Below are 13,141 nucleotides of genomic sequence, written 5' to 3'. Positions count from 1 at the left end.
AGGAATGCTGCCCATGGAGGTGGAAACATTATGCTTTGGGGGGGGGGTTTTCTGCTAAGGGGACAGGACAACTTCACCGCATCAAAGGGACGATGGACGGGGCCATGTACCGTCAAATCTTGGGTGAGAACCACCTTCCCTCAGCCAGGGCATTGAAAATGGGTCGTGGATGGGTTTTCCAGCATGACAATGACCCAAAACACACGGCCAAGGCAACAAAGGAGTGGCTCAAGAAGAAGCACATTAAGGTCCTGGAGTGGCCTAGCCAGTCTCCAGACCTTAATCCCATAGAAAATCTGTGGAGGGAGCTGAAGGTTCGAGTTGCCAAACGTCAGCCTCGAAACCTTAATAACTTGGAGAAGATCTGCAAAGAGGAGTGGAACAAAATCCCTCATGAGATGTGTGCAAACCTGATGGCCAACTACAAGAAACGTCTGACCTCTGTGATTGCCAACAAGGGCTTTGCCACCAAGTACTAAGTCATGTTTTGCAGAGGGGTCAAATACTTATTTCCCTCATTTAAAATGCAAAACAATTAATAACATTTTTGACATGTGTTTTTTTCTGGATTTTTGTTGTTGTTATTCTGTCTCTCATTGTTCAAATAAACCTACCATTAAAATTATAGACTGATCATGTCTTTGTCAGTGGACAAACGTACAAAATCAGCAGGGGATCAAATACTTTTTTCCCTCACCACCCATCTATCTCTTAACACCATCCATATTGGATTTCTATTTGCCATATATTTTACAAAAGTTCTGAACCTTTCTATTCTCATTGTTTCTACATATTTTAAATTTAAAATAAACATTTTTGCTAAAGGTATTATTATATTATTGATCAATTGACTATGACTTTTCAGATCACCCAGTAATGCTATCTGCAGGGTTAGCTCCAGGTAAATATTGCAATCCTTTAGCCATTCCTGTACCTGTACATGGACAGTACCAAAACAAATGATCTAATGATTGTCTCTACGCAGCAAAATCTGCGGAGCTGGGAAGATTGTATCCCCCATATAAATAACATTCAATTGGTAGCAATAATTTTATATAATAATTTAAATTGAAAAATTCTACGTTTTGAATCCGGCGTCGTTTTGCGTATCAGTTCATAAACACTATGCCATGGGCTCGGTACGTCAAAAATCTCTTCCAAACTATTTTGCAATCTATATGGGATGGCTGTCAATCCTTTGGTCCTTAAATGAAACTGGTATATTTTATTTATCACAGTTTTCTTTACCAATTATGTTCTTTAATGCAAGGTCGACAGACAAGTTCCTTACTTTTTCCCCCTTCCACTTTCCTCTTCCATTTTTGCGGTAATGCTGAAATTATTTGGTTGTAATTTTGGGTAGAGCAGACATTTCCATATGTTTTTGTTAGCTGCATGTGCGACAACTCCACCAGTCCTACCGATTATATAATTTACGAAGATTATACCTTTTTTAAACATTTTGTCAAAAAAAAAGAAGGTTTTTTATCAATTAATATATTTGAGTTTAACCACAATATTTGTTGCATTATTTGTTCTGTGGTTTCTGGAGGATTAAATTGAAATTGCAACCAACTTTCTATGGCTTGTTTTAGAAATGGTGATATTTGGAAGATTATTTCCTTTTCAAATAACTGAAAGTGAGAAGTTGTAATCTGAATAAAGGGGAAAAGGCTATTCTTGAACATTGGGTGAGACAATCTTACTAATTTGCTAGTGAACCAGTTCGGATTTGAGTATAACTTGTATGACTGAAGCTTTTAGTGATAGGTCTAATGCTTTAATATTTAATAATTTCTGTCCTCCGAATTCATATTCATTATATAAGTAGGCCTGTTTAATTTTGTCTGGCTTGCCGTTCCAAATAAAATTGAATTTTTTTTCTCTCATATAATTTAAAAAACTGTTCGCTAGGCGTAAACACTTGACTGCCGAGGGAAGGCGTTAGGAAAAGAGAAAGGAAGCGAGAGATTGAGAAAGGGAGTGATAGTGATAAAGAGGGATGGGTGGATGGATAGAGAGAGAGACTGAGTGTGTGTGAGAGAGAGCGATGGGGAGAGAGAGAGAGGGAGTCAGGCCAGCTGCTGTAGAACAGCTGTGACCTGTATCAGTATTTGGGAGGAGAACGAGAGGGGTGATGCTCTACTTTGTCATGATCCTCCAAACCCCCTTCACTGCAGTGCAGACAGAACGTGTGTGTGGCAGGACGTTTACCCTCATCCCCCAGCCAACCTAACCTCACCCCCATTGATGCATTTGTGCCTCTCAGGCCCCACTCTGTGTCACACCAACCACCACAGGGGCATGGGCACAGATTTAATGTATTAATATACTCACACACACACACTGGTTTACTTTTCCCTCAAGGTCGGATGCTCTCTGGGTACTAAAAGAGTTTGACTTTGGTGTGGAAATTAATTTGTATTACAAACATGAACGCTTTTGTAATCATCTCACTTTCTCCCCTATGTAATATAGGCCTATTGAAACGAGTAGGGGAAAACATTCTCATACACTAGGAAATTAGATTTTGTATTTGTTTAGTAATAGTATTTTTGATTAATTTCCTATGTGTGCAAAACGTATCTAACCTGCCCTCCCATCAATCCCTCTCTCTAGAACCTGGGTGAGGCAGAGTACTGTGTGGCTCTGTTCATGTACATGCGTCTGCTGGGTTACCCTGCCGACAGGATCAGCATCCTCACCACCTACAATGGACAGAAACACCTAATCAGAGACGTCATCAACCAGCGCTGTGCTGGGAACCCCTTCTTTGGACAGCCCAACAAGGTAAGGTCTCACACACACACACACACACACACACACACACACACCAGAGTTTCCGGACATTTGACCGACAGCATTTTAATTTACTGGACATTTGAGAAATGTACCGGACCCATATGCATTGGGTGCGTAACCTGATTAGGGCTGCCACCCACAGTGCTCAGAATGACAGAAATCACATTTTAGATTATTGTAATTCATCTTAACAGAACATGCACCTCGACAATGCAACGTCGTGTGTCGTCCTTCTTATCGAATTCCAATGCGCACTTTGAAGATGTTAGAATGACTGTCCACATTTACTTTTCCTCAGCCAAGAAGATGAGTAATGAACAGCAAAATAACTAGCCTATATCGATCTACTATCCCCCATAGTAGAAAAGTTGACCTATTCTATTGGTCAGCTTGTCGTTCTGTGCTAGAAAGAAATGGCCTATTCCAAACAGACTCTGGGACAGTTGTGGGACGATAGATCCCAAATTCGTACAACCAATACAGACATTAAAAAGCAATGAGGCTGATGCAACAGATCAGAGCGTTTATCGTAAAATGTTGATAAACTATTTGTTCACATTATAAACTCAGCAATGTGCACAAGGAAGTAGGCTACGCACAAATGTTCGTTCCATAATGCAATTAGCGGGAAAACACTTGTCAGAAGCATACTGCACATGCCAGCGGTTTCATGTGACAGAGATTCAATTATCCATTAGAGATGTTGAAAGATGGGAGATCTAAAGATGCAACAACTAACATGGTTGCTAATATGACTAGGATAGTGCCTTTGGCTACTGGACAATGAAATAAAGTTGTTTTGAAAACCAATAGAACATGAGAGAAATAGGCTACTTGTTTCAATGGCATATAGAAGTCTTTAAAGAATAATTACCTCCACATTTATAGAAACTGATTTTGGCTAGGCGACTTTGAAGCAAGGTAAGACATGCCTCATAATATGAAGTAAAATGTTCAGGTTTCACACAATTAGGTATGTTTTCAAAATGCATACTGCCTCCAGCTCATTGGAAAGTGGTGTGAAACGCTGAAGCATGCCTACCGTTGCCTATGCACTTGAATGGCGAATGGGAAGCGCGCTTCAATTACCAGTTGAGAAATAAAAATAGTAGCTATTTTTTATCGTGGCCATCAAAACAATTTTTACGCTCTATTGCATTTATAATTGTTACGCAATGATTGAGCTTATAAAAGCAAGTTTCACTCCAGCAGCAACAGGAGCTGTAGCAGCACCTCTCACGCTGTCTGACAGATTTTCCTCTAGGCTCTGTATCTGTATGCTCTGTGCGTGCGATGAATAAGAATCATAATGACTACCAAAAATACACACACACCAATTTAATTCCACTAAATTATGTACAGACCGATGAGCATGACTGGTCAAACGTATGACATCGACTGGTATTTTCGGCAATGAATAGGATAAAAAGCATTATTTTGCAATGGGATTTTTTTATTCTCCTTGACAATTGACCAAGGCCAATTTTAGGTATCAGCTTTTAATTGTTTTTTATCGGCCAAAAGCTGGCTATTACCGGTTAACGTAAACCCGGACACACACACACACACAAACACACACCAAACTATGTAAATACACAAAAACCCATTCTTTGGACAATTCTAAGGAAACGCACAGATTTGGACACATACATATACAAACATACACAATAACCCCTTCAGCCCGTCCAACAAAGTAACACACTTGTTCAAGCGTGCACACACATGAGCCCATAGGATTAAGAGTCTTGAGATGGGTCATAAGAGGCGTAGCCGTGCCAACTGGGTAACTGTTGCTAACCGTGCTGGCTGTTGAACTGAATTCAGTGTGGTAGGGTAAGTGTTTAGGTGGCTGCTGCATTCCTACTTTCATTCCACTGTAAATGAGGTTAGGCTCATAGAGTCCTGTTATGGCATGTGGGTGCAGTGTTTAGTAGTGGCGGGACTAAGGGTCATGTGTTAGTCTGGCCCACAGCTTTCTTCTTTCTGTGTCTCTATCAGTGTCTGTTACAGTATATATCTGTTTTTTTATATATATATATATGTTCTGTTAGCTCTGTGGTAGAGGTCTTCATGGGTCCAAAAAGTTGGACTGGTTCCAAAATGGATCCGTGGCTTTCCCACCCGACCCGATATGCATAAATACATTTTCAAAAAATTGAGACCCGTTCCAAATGGACCCAAGAACAGTCCGACCCGATCCAAAAAGTCCCATGGAAAACAGACGGGTGCTGGTTCGGATCCGAGAGACCCGTTCAGATCCGAATGTAGAAAGAGGGAGAGAAAGAAACCTCCGACTGGGCGCTGCCAGCACCATCAATAAACAAGCGATATTGGCCAATTGTTTCACAGTTACAGTGGCCTTCTGAAAGTATTCACATCCCTGGACTTTTTCCACAATTTGTTGTTAAAGCCTACATTTTAAAATTGATTAAATTGAGATTTGTTGTCACTGGCCACACACAATACCCCATAACATCAAAGTTATTGCAGCATGAACTGACATTTTGTCCACCCAATCAAAGGATCGTTGAATTAATCTAGTACTGAAAGCATACGCTACAGCTAGCTAGCACTGCAGTGCATCAAATGTGATGAGTAGTTGACTCTGAGAGAAAGCCAATAGTTGAATAGTTTTGAACAAATATATTTCTTCAAAACAGAAGGAGAAGTAAGAGATAGAGGGAGAGCTAGCTATATTTGGTTGTATTTTTTTTTTGTACTTTCACTTACTTAGCTAGCTAATGCAGCTAGCTAGTTTAGCCTACTCAAACAGAGGGCTGCCATGTTAGCTAGCTGGCTATGGCTATCCAACACTGGAACTTTTCCAAGTCAAAATAAGCTTTCGTTTTTATTAATTTATTGCCACCGGGGCCCGCCGGTGTAACTGCTAAACTGCTTGCTAAAGGTACACTATACTGCATGATTGTAGCGGTTGTACTAACGCGTTAGTTGTAGTAGTTATGTTGACTGACGTTAGAAAATATGGTGACAACGATGTAGGCTGTGGTTATGATATTAAGGTTTTTTAGCCTGGTCACAGACCGCAGACACCTGAATTTGTCTAATAGAAACTCTTGTTTGCAACTGTTGGACTAATGATTACACCTTAGATCGGCTAGATGCAGGCAAGATTGTGCAAGGCGGTATTGAATGTGTCACTGTCTGTCACATTAATTACTCAAATGTTTCTCTCGACTTTTGCACCTATGTTGTAAACTTTTATTCATAGGCTAGGTTGTAGTAACCTCATGATGGGTATAGGGAAAACATTTGTATCATGTACTAACCTAAACCTATTGATGTTACATTGAACTGGGTGAATGGAATATGAATGACATTCATCCAATATGCTGAAATAGAAAATAGGCCATGCTCCCCAAAAAATAATCATCCTCTTAAACGGCACCGACCGCCATTGTCAACAACATTGTAGTTACTCTACAATACTAACCTAATTGACAGAGGGAAAAGTAGGAAGCCTGTATAGAATAAAAATATTACAAAACATAAATAAGAAGGCACTAAAGTAACACTGCAAAAAATGTGGCAAAGCGATTCACTTTTTGTCCTGAATACAATGTGTTATGTTTGGGGTAAATCCAATACAACACATTACATGGGTATGCTTGTAATCGTTTAGGACTGGTGAGTTTTTCAGGATAAAAAAAATAAACGGAATGGAGCAAAATTCTAGAGCAAACCTGGTTGTCTGTGTTTTGATGTGCAGCATATTCCAAACTTCATAGCCTATTTGATTGGTTTTTACTTCCCTAAAAAATTACTTGTTCAGCTGTCGGAGATTTGAGTGCTATATACATCAGGGCATTGCATGCATCTAGGCCTAGGCGTATGATATTAATATTTAAAAAAATATACACTGAACAAAAATATAAACGCAACATAAAGTGTTGGTCCCATGTTTCATGAGCTGAAGTAAAAGATCCCAGAAATGTTCCATACGCACAAAAAGCTTATTTCTCTCAAATTCTGTGCATACATTTGTTTACATCCTTTTTAGTGAGCATTTCTCCTTTGCCAAGATAATCCATCCACCTGACCGGTGTGGCATATCAAGAAGTTGATTAAACAGCATGATCATTACACTGGTGGACCTTGTGCAGGGGACAATAAAAGGCCACTCTAAAATGTGCAGTTTTGTCAAACAGCACAATGCCACAGATGTCTCAAGTTTTGAGGGAGCATGTGATTGACATGCTGACTGCAGGAATGTCCACCAGAGCTGTTGCCAGATAATTGAATGTTAATTTCTCTACAATAAGCCGTCTCCAACGTCATTTTGGAGAATTTAGCAGTACATCCAACCAGCCTCACAATCGCAGACTACATGTATGGCGTCATGTTGGCGAGCGGTTTGCTGATGTCAACGTTGTGAACCTATGGTGGCAGTGGGGTTATGGTATGGGCAGGCATAAGCTACGGACAACGAACACAATTGCATTTTATCGATGGCAATTTGAATGCACAGAGATACCGTGACGAGATCCTGAGGCCCATTTTTTTAAAGGTATCTGTGACCAACGAATGCATATCTGTATTCCCAGTCATGTGAAATCCATAAATGATGGCCTAATGAATTTATTTCAATTGACTGATTTCCTTATATGAACTGTAACTCAGTAAAATCTTTGAAATTGTTGCTTGTTGCATTTATATTTTTGTTCAGTGTGTGTGTATATACAGTGCATTCAGAAAATGTATCCAGATCCCTTGACTTCCACATTTTGTTACATTACAGCCTTATTCTAAAATTGATTAAATTACATTTTTCCCTCATCCATCTACACACAATACCCCATAATCACAAAGCAAAAACAGGTTTTTAGTAATTTTAGCAAATGTATTAAAAATGAAACAACTTTATTACATTTACATAAGTATTCAGACCTTTTACTCAGTACCTTTGTTGAAGCACCTTTTGGCAGCGATTACAGCCTCAAGTCTTCTTGGCTATGACGCTGCAAGCTTGGCACACCTGTATTTGGGGAGTTTCTCCCATTCTCTGCAGATCCTCTCAAGCTCTGTCAGGTTGGATGGGGAGCGTCGCTGCACAGCTATTTTAAGGTCTCTCCAGAGATGTTCGATCGGGCTCTGCCTGGGCCACTCAAGGACATTCAGAGACTTGTCCCGAAGCCACTCCTGCATTGTCTTGTGAACCTTCACCCCAGTCTGAGGTCCTGAGCACTCTGGAGTAGGTTTTCATCAAGGATTTCTCTGTACTTTGCTCCCACAGCATGATGCTGCCACCACATTGCTTCACCGTAGGGATGGTGCCAGGTTTCTTCCAGACGTGACACTTGGCATTTAGGGCAAAGAGTTCAATCTTGGTTTCATCAGACCAGATAATCTTGTTTCTCATGGTCTGAGAGTCCTTTAGGTGCCTTTTGGCAAACTCCAAGCGGGCTGTCATGTGCATTTTACTGAGGAGTGGCTTCCGTCTGGCCACTCGACCATAAAGACCTGATTGGTGGAGTGCTGCAGAGATGGTTCTCCTTCTGGAATGTTCTCCCATCTTCACAGAGGAACTCTGGACCTCTGTCAGAGTGACCATCGGGTTCTTGGTCACCTCCCTGACCAAAGCCCTTCTCCCCTGATTGCTCAGTTTGGCCGGGCGGCCAGCTCTAGGAAGAGTCTTGGTGGTTCCAAACTTCTTCCATTTTGGAATGATGGAGGCCACTGTGTTCTTGGGGACCTTCAATGCTGCAGACATTTTTTGGTACCCTTAACCAGATCTGTGCCTCGACACAATCCTGTCTCGGAGCTCTACGGACAATTTATTCGACCTCATGGCTTGGTTTTTACTCTGACATGCACTGTCAACTGTGGGACCTTATATAGACAGGTGTGTGCCTTTCCAAATCATGTCCAATCAATTGAATTTACCGCAGGTGGACTCCAATCAAGTTGTAGAAACATCTCAATAATAATCGATGGAAACAGGATGCACCTGAGCTCAATTTCGAGTCTCATAGCAAAGGGTCTGAATACTAATGTAAATAAGGTATTTCTGTTTTTTATTTGTATTAAATGTGCAAATATTTCAAACCTGTTTTCACTTTGTCATTATGGGGTATTGTGTGTGTAGATTGATGAGGGAAAACATTTAATTATTCAATTTTAGAATAAGGCTGCAATGTAACAAAGTGGAAAAAGTCAAGGGGTCTGAATACTTTCCGAATGCACTGTATATAAAGGATGAGAAGCTTAGGCCTAGCCCTAGAGACCGAGAAAAAGATGGAGATATGCCGGCACCATGTTCCCAACACTGATATGCATGTCTTTATACTTGTCAGCTAGGCTACTACTGCTATACAGATGTAGGTGTACAGAAGAAGGCTAATTCGTTAATTTTCGATCCTAATGTTTTTAATAAAGTTTAGCTTTATTTTGTTAAAGGAGTAACTGGTAGGCCTAAAACATTATTCCTCACCTCAAGTTCAACTGTCAGTCAGTTGGAGCGCTGGTGCGCACTGCCTTCATAGGCCTGCAGTAACTATGCCTAATAACAGCCATGCCACACCAAACCTTCACACGTTTCTTAACTTTATTTGGGTAATATCAAAAGAAAGTCAAGACATTGTTTATAGGGAAAATACGAACAGGTTATTATATTGCGACATTAACTACAGTTTTTCATCTCGCCCTCTGGTTTTTCCTTTTCATGGTTTGAGTGCAAGTAGCCCTATAGTAGGTCTACCGGTAATTCTATTATATTGTGGCAAACACAACATTACAGTTTGGAACTTAATTTGGCCAAAGAAAAATGGCTCAACAGAATTAAACAAAACACTTATTGCATATTTAAAGAACTTCACAAAAGTTTTGAACAGGCAAATCAAATCAAATCAAATGTAATTGGTCACATGCGCCGAATACAACAGGTGCAGACATTACAGTGAAATGCTTACTTACAGCCCTTAACCAACAGTGCATTTATTTTTAACAAAAAAAGTAAAAATAAAACAACAACAAAAAGTGTTGAGAAAAAAAAGAGCAGAAGTAAAATAAAGTAACAGTAGGGAGGCTATATATACAGGGGGGTACCGTTGCAGAGTCAATGTGCGGGGGCACCGGCTAGTTGAGGTAGTTGAGGTAATATGTACATGTGGGTAGAGTTAAAGTGACTGCATAAATAATTAACAGAGTAGCAGCAGCGTAAAAAGGATGGGGTGGGGGGGCAGTGCAAATAGTCCGGGTAGCCATGATTAGCTGTTCAGGAGTCTTATGGCTTGGGGGTAGAAGCTGTTGAGAAGTCTTTTGGACCTAGACTTGGCACTCCGGTACCGCTTGCCGTGCGGTAGCAGAGAGAACAGTCTATGACTAGGGTGGCTGGAGTCTTTGACAATTTTGAGGGCCTTCCTCTGACACCGCCTGGTATAGAGGTCCTGGATGGCAGGAAGCTTGGCCCCAGTGATGTACTGGGCCGTACGCACTACCCTCTGTAGTGCCTTGCGGTCGGAGGCCAAGCAGTTGCCATACCAGGCGGTGATGCAACCAGTCAGGATGTTCTCGATGGTGCAGCTGTAGAATTTTCTGAGGATCTGAGGACCCATGCCAAATCTTTTCAGTCTCCTGAGGGGGAATAGGCTTTGTCGTGCCCTCTTCACGACTGTCTTGGTGTGTTTGGACCATGATAGTTCGTTGGTGATGTGGACACCAAGGAACTTGAAGCTCTCAACCTGTTCCACTACAGCCCCGTCGATGAGAATGGGGGCATGCTCAGTCCTCTTTTTTTTCCTGTAGTCCACAATCATCTCCTTTGTCTTGGTTACGTTGAGGGTGAGGTTGTTGTCCTGGCACCACACGGCCAGGTCTCTGACCTCCTCCCTATAGGCTGTCTCATCGTTGTCGGTGATCAGGCCTACCACTGTTGTGTTGTCGGCAATATAGGCAAGGCCTATATTGCAGCAATTACCTATAAAGGTGAGTGCCTACCTAGGCCTACCTAACAAATGACAGCAATAGGCTAATGCTTTTTCTTTTACGAAGCCTACTTTTAACTTATCTTAAACTAAATACGGAGAGACAACATTTTAAAGCAAACTTTTTTTATATACTTTTTTTTGACAGCTTAATTTAGCCAGCGAAAATGTCTCTACAAAATCAAACAAAACACTTTGCATGTTTAAAAAAACTGATTTAGATTAAATCAGGCCAATAATAATAATAATAATGGTATACAATAATAATATTGATAAAGCAAATGATAATGCATACGAAAATGAATAAATAAAAGAAAATTGCATCAAACCTGAATAGCGAGTTGCACACAGTCCATTTGGCTGCGTGAACGTTCTTCTCATCTTTGCCCACTACAATATAAAATGTGTCCCGAGGCCATTCCCCTTGTTGGCTTCTTTTCACTATACGAATCTCGGAATTTCGGGTCTGTTGGACCATGAAGACCTCTACTCTGGTCATCTGGTGCTATCTCTCAATTTGTGTATTACTACTACTGAGGGCTCATCCTCTCCAGCTTTTCCTTCTCTTTCTCTCTCCTTGTCTCTCTCATTCTCTCTCTCTTGTTAGGCGTGTCTCTCAGACAGAGAGCTGACCTCTCTGGGGTGACGAGCTGCTAAAGGGAGAGAGAAAAGGAAAATAAGAGCGGAATGAGACAAAGGAAAATAATAACGGTCTTTGGGGGAAAACTGCTGAGCCGCAGAAAAGGTCAAGCCGGCTCGTCTGCGTTTCGACCAGAGTGAGAGTCTTAACAGCGATGTCACAATGGCTAAAACACACCAAATGTCACCAGCAAACCAGCCAGTCCAGTCGACTGTGTAGTTAGACACACAGTAGATAGGTTACTTAGTACCAGCTAGACTAAACAAACGCACTACAACAGGGCTAGTCAGTCACATCCACACCTCCTGGTTCTGCATTCCATTTGTATGCTTTTCCTTTCTCCCTGGTAGATCATAATTTATGTACAGTGCATTCGGAAAGTATTCAGACCCCTTGACTTTTTCCACATTTTGTTACGTTACAGCGTTATTCTAAAATGGATTACATCGTTTTTTTCCCTCATCAATTTACACACAATACCCCATAATGACAAAGCAGAAACAGGTTTTTAGAAAAAATACCTTATTTACATAAGTATTCAGACCCTTTGCTATGAGACTCGAAATTGAGCTCAGGTGCATCCTGTTTCCATTGATCATCCTTGAGCTGTTTCTACAACTTGATTGCAGTCTACCTGTGGTAAATTCAATTGATTGGACATGATTTGGAAAGGCACACGCCTGTCTATATAAGTTGACAGTGCATGTCAGAGCAAAAACCAAGCCATGAGGTTAAAGGAATTGTCCATGGAGCTCTGAGACACGATTGTGTCGAGGCACAGATCTGGGGAAGGGTAGCAAAACATTTCTGCAGCATTGAAGGTCCCCAAGATCACAGTGGCCTCCATCATTCTTAAATGGAAGAAGTTTGGAACCACCAAGACTCTTCCTAGAGCTGGCCGCCCTGCCAAACTGAGCAATCAGGGGAGAAGAGCCTTGGTCAGGGAGGTGACCTAGAACCTGATGGTCACTCTGACAGAGCTCCAGAGTTCCTCTGTGAAGACAGGAGAACCTTCCAGAAGGACAACCATCTCAGCAGCACTCCACCAATCATGCCTTTATGGTAGAGTGGCCAGACGGAAGCCACTCCCCAGTAAAAGGCACATGACAGCCCGCTTGGAGTTTGCCAAAAGGCACCTAAAGGACTCTCAGACCATGATAAACAAGATTCTCTGGTCTGATGAAACCAAGATTGAACTCTTTGGCCTGAATGCCTGTGTCACGTCTGGAGGAAACCTGGCACCATCCCTACGGTGAAGCATGGTGGTGGCAGCACCAGGGACTGGGATGCTAGTCAGGATTGAGGGAAAGCTGAACAGAGCAAAGTGCAGAGAGATCCTTGATGAAAACCTGCTCCAGAGCGCTCAGAACCTCAGACTGGGGCAAAGGTTCACCTTCCAACAGGACAACGACGTTTAAGCACACAGCCAAGACAACGCGAGAGTGGCTTCAGGACAAGTCTCTGAATGTCCTTGAGTGGCCCAGCCAGAACCCGGACTTGAACCCGATCGAACATCTCTGGAGAGACCTGAAAATAGTTGTGCAGCAACACTCCCCATCCAACCTGACAGAGCTTGAGAGGATCTGCAGAGAGGAATGGGAGAAACTCCCCAAATACAGGTGTGCCAAGCTTGTAGCGTCATACCCAAGAAGATTCGAGGCTGAAATCGCTGCCAAAGGTGCTTCAACAAAGTACTGAGTAAAGGGTCTGAATACTTACGTTTATGCAATATTTGCAAACATTTCTAAACACCTGTTTT

General features: G+C 41.6%; 1 protein-coding gene across 1 annotated transcript in view; it reads left to right on the top strand.

Moving 5' to 3' along the window:
• aqr (aquarius intron-binding spliceosomal factor) overlaps positions 1–13,141 on the top strand; it is an 83,596-nt gene that overhangs the window by 54,550 nt on the left and 15,905 nt on the right. Inside the window, exon 31 of the mRNA XM_084182598.1 lies at positions 2,620–2,790. Within this exon, the coding sequence (XP_084038724.1) occupies positions 2,620–2,790 (171 nt within the window). The remainder of the gene's footprint in view (positions 1–2,619; positions 2,791–13,141) is intronic.

This window comes from Coregonus lavaretus, assembly GCF_964263955.1.
Source record: "Coregonus lavaretus genome assembly, chromosome: 18".
NCBI lineage: Eukaryota > Metazoa > Chordata > Actinopteri > Salmoniformes > Salmonidae > Coregonus > Coregonus lavaretus.
Note: the sequence above shows the minus strand (reverse complement) of the source record. Positions and strands in the feature narration are given on the sequence as shown.